The following is a 5,000-nucleotide window of genomic DNA, read 5'->3' on the forward strand; positions in this document are numbered from 1 at the left end:
AACAAAACCACCAACAGTTAGGTGTAGGCAACAAAACCACCAACAGTGGTGTAGGCAACAAAACCACCAACAGATAGGTGTAGGCAACAAAACCACCAACAGATAGGTGTAGCCAACAAAACCATCAACAGTTAGGTGTAGGCAACAAAACCACCAACAGTTAGGTTTAGGCAACAAAAACACCAACAGTTAGGTTTAGGCAACAAAAACACCAACAGTTAGGTTTAGGCAACACAACCACCAACAGTTAGGTTTAGGCAACACAACCACCAACAGTTAGGTTTAGGCAACACAACCACCAACAGTTGGGTTTAGGCAACAAAACCACCAACAGTTGGGTTTAGGCAACAAAACCACCAACAGAGGTTTAGGCAACAAAACCACCACCATAAAACATCAACTTGGTGTTGAACACCCGCCTTCTGGTTGAAAATCCTGTTTGTTGGACCCATCCATCTCCCCTCCCGCCTACCGATAGTCGTCTTTTTGGATATTATAAAGTACATCACTTGCTCTGACTGTTGCTTAGTCAGGTGGATGTATTTAATTTGTGTGTCCACCATGAATAAGGCTCCTAATTGACTTTCCATTGGTATAATTTGTGTCCTGAGCGATACAAACACAGCTTACACTGAGCAAAGAGAAAAGGGAGATAAAGAGTGCACACCATGGCCTCATCGTCCCCGCCACCAGGTAGGACGTCCTGTCTGCTGGTTGGCCGACTGCGTGCTGCAGCCTGGCATCCTGAGACAGGAAGACCGTTGAGCTGTACGACATCCTGACTTCCTTTCTGTCGACGGACAACTAAAAACAAACCAAAAGCAAAGCGGGTAACATCTCTACTGTTATTACTGTCTTTATTTTCCTATTGAATATTTGAACAACACAAAGGGTCGACCGCCATGCTAGCACCTCCGTGACGTTGTACTTTGGCACGACGGCATTATGCTAACATAAACATGCTAACGTGCTAACAATGACAATGCTAAAACACTGATGTTTAATAGCAGGTATAATGCTAACCATTTTTACCATCTTAGTGTAGAATGTGAATTGTTTCGTGACAAATTAAATTTTTGTACCCGATGATGGCGCTCGAACTGAACCACATTTCACGGTCCATCCAATAGTTGTGAAGGCATTTCAAACTGAAAATAGTAATGCAGAAAAAAACAAATGCCCAACCCAGTGGTATTATCAGTGTTTGTTGGATTGCAATTTTGAAATTGTTTTTATTGAAGCACACCAGAAAAAGATTGTAGTATCAAAAGCCCCATTTGCAAAATGTTGTGTGTGACTGGGCCGCAGGGCTGTCGCAATAACCGCAGTATTGCAACACCGTGCTGTCAACGAGCAGCTGTCTGTTAAGTATTTCCTTTTTTGAATTCTTTGCAATGGGAGCGCTGGGTATTCACAAAGATTATAAAAGTTTATAAAGTTAAGCTTTGGATAGAACGCTTTGTTCCTCACCGTCACTTTTTTACCCAGCCGTCCAATCCCGATGGTGGAGAGGCGGGACAAACACTACAAAGACCAACCGTCACATCCTCCATATAGACTCGCTTTTATGCGATTTCATCTTTTTACCGTTTTTCTGTAAAATGTTGTTTTTACTATTTAATTTTGTTTAATTCATGCGTTTTAGGTTTGTTCTTATCGTATTGATTGGTTTATGTATTTCCTCCATTGTACTGTTTAATCAGAGTTTAGCTTGTCTTGCAATTCTGTCATTATGTTGCAGTGCTTTGTCTGTCAAAGCACTTTGTAAACTCAGTTTTAAAGGTGCTATATAAATATAGTTATTATTATCATTATTATCATAATTACATAGGCTTCACGTGCTGAACAACAACAATGGACAACAACAAAGGAGGAGAACTGAATACACAGACCGGCGGTCCGTCCTCTCTCCCTTCATGCTTCTTCTTCTTCTTCTCTATTCGTGCCGTCAGTTTGACCTTTGTGGATATTTTGTATCATAGCAACAAGACACAGACAAAGCGTCTCAGCTCAAAGAAACCCTGCGCCTCATTGCCCTTCTGTGTTATGCATTAAATAATTCAACCTTTGTCATTTAAAAAGCAACAATATACCTGATAATAACCTTGCAATAAAGCTTATTTATAAAGCACTAAAATCAGGATACATGAAACAATAACACATCATAACACGCTGAATATGAGACACAGCCAGAACAATAGAGACAAGCTCCATCTAAAACCCCAGTGTTCACCTTCTCTGGAGGTCTTGATGAAGCTTCCTGATACCGACTGCTTCTCTTGGGCTCACATCCCTCCTGCTCTTCCTCCTCTTCACCCTCCTGCCGTTTCTCCTCTTCAGGCTCTGGTTTCCACCGTTGTGTTAAAGGTCTCTGCAGCCCGGCCCTGCAGACATCCTGCACCTCCTGCTCACTACGATTCTCTAACCTGTGGCTCCAGTCGCTGAAGCCCTCGTCCTCCTCCAGAACCAGGCAGCATCGGGGCTTCAGCGCCTCGTCCGACCTGAGGGGAACCAAGTGGACAACCGTTGACAGGAAGTGGAGTCAAGCCATTGGTCGGAAGTTTTATTTTGGAAGAAATGCAGACGTGATACAACCATGTCAGTGGTTCAGAGGATTGAAGGTACTTTCTAGCTTAAATTGGTAAAAGCAAAGATCTATTTATGATTCTGGATGAAAACTAAAAAACTCAGAGACAATTCACTTTCATGAAGTGGAAACACACTGTGAGTTAAAGTTGTAAGACGAAAACACAGACAACTCCCAGACCTGTCAATCACCGTGTAGCCCCGCCCTAAAGCATCCCCTGCTTTATGGTCTGTTTGACTCTAAATGGACCATAATGTACTAAATGAACATCATGCTGTATTGAAGAAGACTTGAAACTAGAGATTGAGACCATAAACTCATGTTTACAATGTTTACTGAGGTAATAAATCAAGAGAGAAGTAGAGTCATTTTCTCATAGACTTCTATACAACCAGAGGAGTCGCCCCCTGGTGGACACTAGAGAGAATGCAGCTTTAACACATGAAGCTTTGGCTTCACTTTTTAAAACCATGTTTTTCTTATCTCCTCCATCTTGTTTTCCCAAAATGTGCTACATGCTCAAACTCCAGATCTGGATGATGAGTGATGCCACTGGTCTGGTTGAAAAGATTCTCAGAATCTAAATATGGTGCTGCACACGGTGAGAGAGTTTGTCTCCTGGTGCTGCTGGTAAACCGAGCGTCACCCAAAGGTCTCTCACATGGCAGAGTGTTGGTGCAGGCGGCAGACCTGCAGCTTCAGGCTCCAACAGAGACGGTGCCCATGGAAACAATAAACAGAGAGGCAGTGAGGCTTCCTGTTCAGCTCAGGTCAGCAGACTGGACCTCATCAGCACTAACTGAACACCTAAAAGCTGATGTTTTTTTGGGAGAAATTAAGTGGTTTCTAAATGTTAGCTGTGTGTTTAACTTTCATGTAATTCAGGGGATTCATCACACGCAGTCACACTGTTGGCTGAACAGTGCAAACACAGTTTCTACTGGTGTTTTATAAGTTAAAGGTGTTTTATAAGTTGAGTTTAATCTGAAATGTAGCGGATCCTTTTTGTTTATGACTCTATATTCAGTCCCTTCTGTTAGCAGGGAGTCTCAAAGACTGCTCAACAAATTCCACTCATATTGGGTGAGATGCAGCATTGGGAGGCCGTTGATGAACAGATTTATGTTTTGACAAATGTTTTGGTCCAAAATGAATCTTTCAGGATGAGTCATGTTTTTATTTTGCAAATAAAATACTTAGACAAAATGTTTTCATTATCCTTTTCCTCCCTGGATTTATTGCAAAAAAAGATTAAACAGTTAAATCACTTGATGCAAGAAGCTACACATACTCACAATACAAACTCATTCCTTTCTTACAGTGTTTTATTTCGGCCGGTGTTCTTCATCATTTAATGAAACATTTGCTGTCGGAGCTTCAGAGTCAGCATGTTACAGTAGATTAGTGTGACTCAAATCTCCAGCCAGGAGGAACCGTGAAGCTAATGATTCAACCAGCGAACATCACAAGTGAGCTGCATCAGTCTCATGAGGACATTTCCCCTCGAGGGACGTCACGTCTGCGACTGATCAAACACAAAACTGATGCGGCAGCTCGTCCACCTGCAGCATCGCTGGAGTCTTCTCCCTGTGATCAGCACTGAAGCTGATTTACACTCAGCTGTAAACATCGAGGACAGTTTCACACAAACTAAATGGTCACCCCACCAACAAAGCTCAAAACAAAAGGACTCAAAGACATCTGTCCAAACTGAGCTTCTATGCTAATGATGCTTAATGTTTGATTGATCTGTTGTTCACGTTTCTTCAGTCTGTGCATGAAGGAACTAGAATAACCGCCTCACGGTTGAATTCCTCCATCAAACAGTCAAATTGTAGTTTACATCCATGTCTGTCCAAAATGTCATCAAGTCATCAATGCATCCTGTTAGACGATTGTCTGAAACTGTCATAATTGTCATATGAATTCTTGAGCAATGGTTGAAAATGTTTGTACCAAATTTGAAGAAACTCTCTTCAAGCGTTGCTGAGATATCGTGTTCACAAGACTGGAGCAGAAAGACCAACATGTCGCAGAACAATTGAGGCAGAACAATGTACATAGAAACGGGGAGATGGAAACTACTTACAACAAACTATATTTAGAAACAAATGTATGTTTTCTGCACTTTGACTGAGACTGAAGTGAATCTACGGCCACGTGACAACAAGCAGGTCGGGCTCGTCTCATCCAGCATTCTTAGCTCGACATACAAAAAACAATGCGCCATAATTCGTAGATGTACCAGAAGCACTTCCGTACTTATTTCAATTCAAACGACAATCTTTTCTTTAAGTAGTTTTGTTTAAAAAACTTGAGCTGTCACAGTTGTATTTACATGGAGACATAATCCAGCTGCAGCGTCGTGTACTCACTCTGTGTCGTGTGGGAGCTCGTTGTGTTGGGGGGCCTC

The 5,000-nt window shown here is 42.0% G+C and overlaps 1 protein-coding gene across 1 annotated transcript in view; it reads right to left on the reverse strand.

Moving 5' to 3' along the window:
* LOC116384296 (lymphocyte-specific protein 1-like) overlaps positions 1–5,000 on the reverse strand; it is a 25,097-nt gene that overhangs the window by 13,791 nt on the left and 6,306 nt on the right. Inside the window, exons 2-4 of the mRNA XM_031848810.1 lie at positions 4,963–5,000; positions 2,234–2,501; positions 668–804 (exon numbers count right to left, since the gene is read on the reverse strand). The exon at positions 4,963–5,000 is cut by the window's right edge and continues 103 nt beyond it. Of these exons, the coding sequence (XP_031704670.1) occupies positions 668–804; positions 2,234–2,501; positions 4,963–5,000 (443 nt within the window). The remainder of the gene's footprint in view (positions 1–667; positions 805–2,233; positions 2,502–4,962) is intronic.

Source organism: Anarrhichthys ocellatus, unplaced genomic scaffold, assembly GCF_004355925.1.
Source record: "Anarrhichthys ocellatus isolate YVR2014 unplaced genomic scaffold, GSC_Weel_1.0 scaffold8, whole genome shotgun sequence".
NCBI lineage: Eukaryota > Metazoa > Chordata > Actinopteri > Perciformes > Anarhichadidae > Anarrhichthys > Anarrhichthys ocellatus.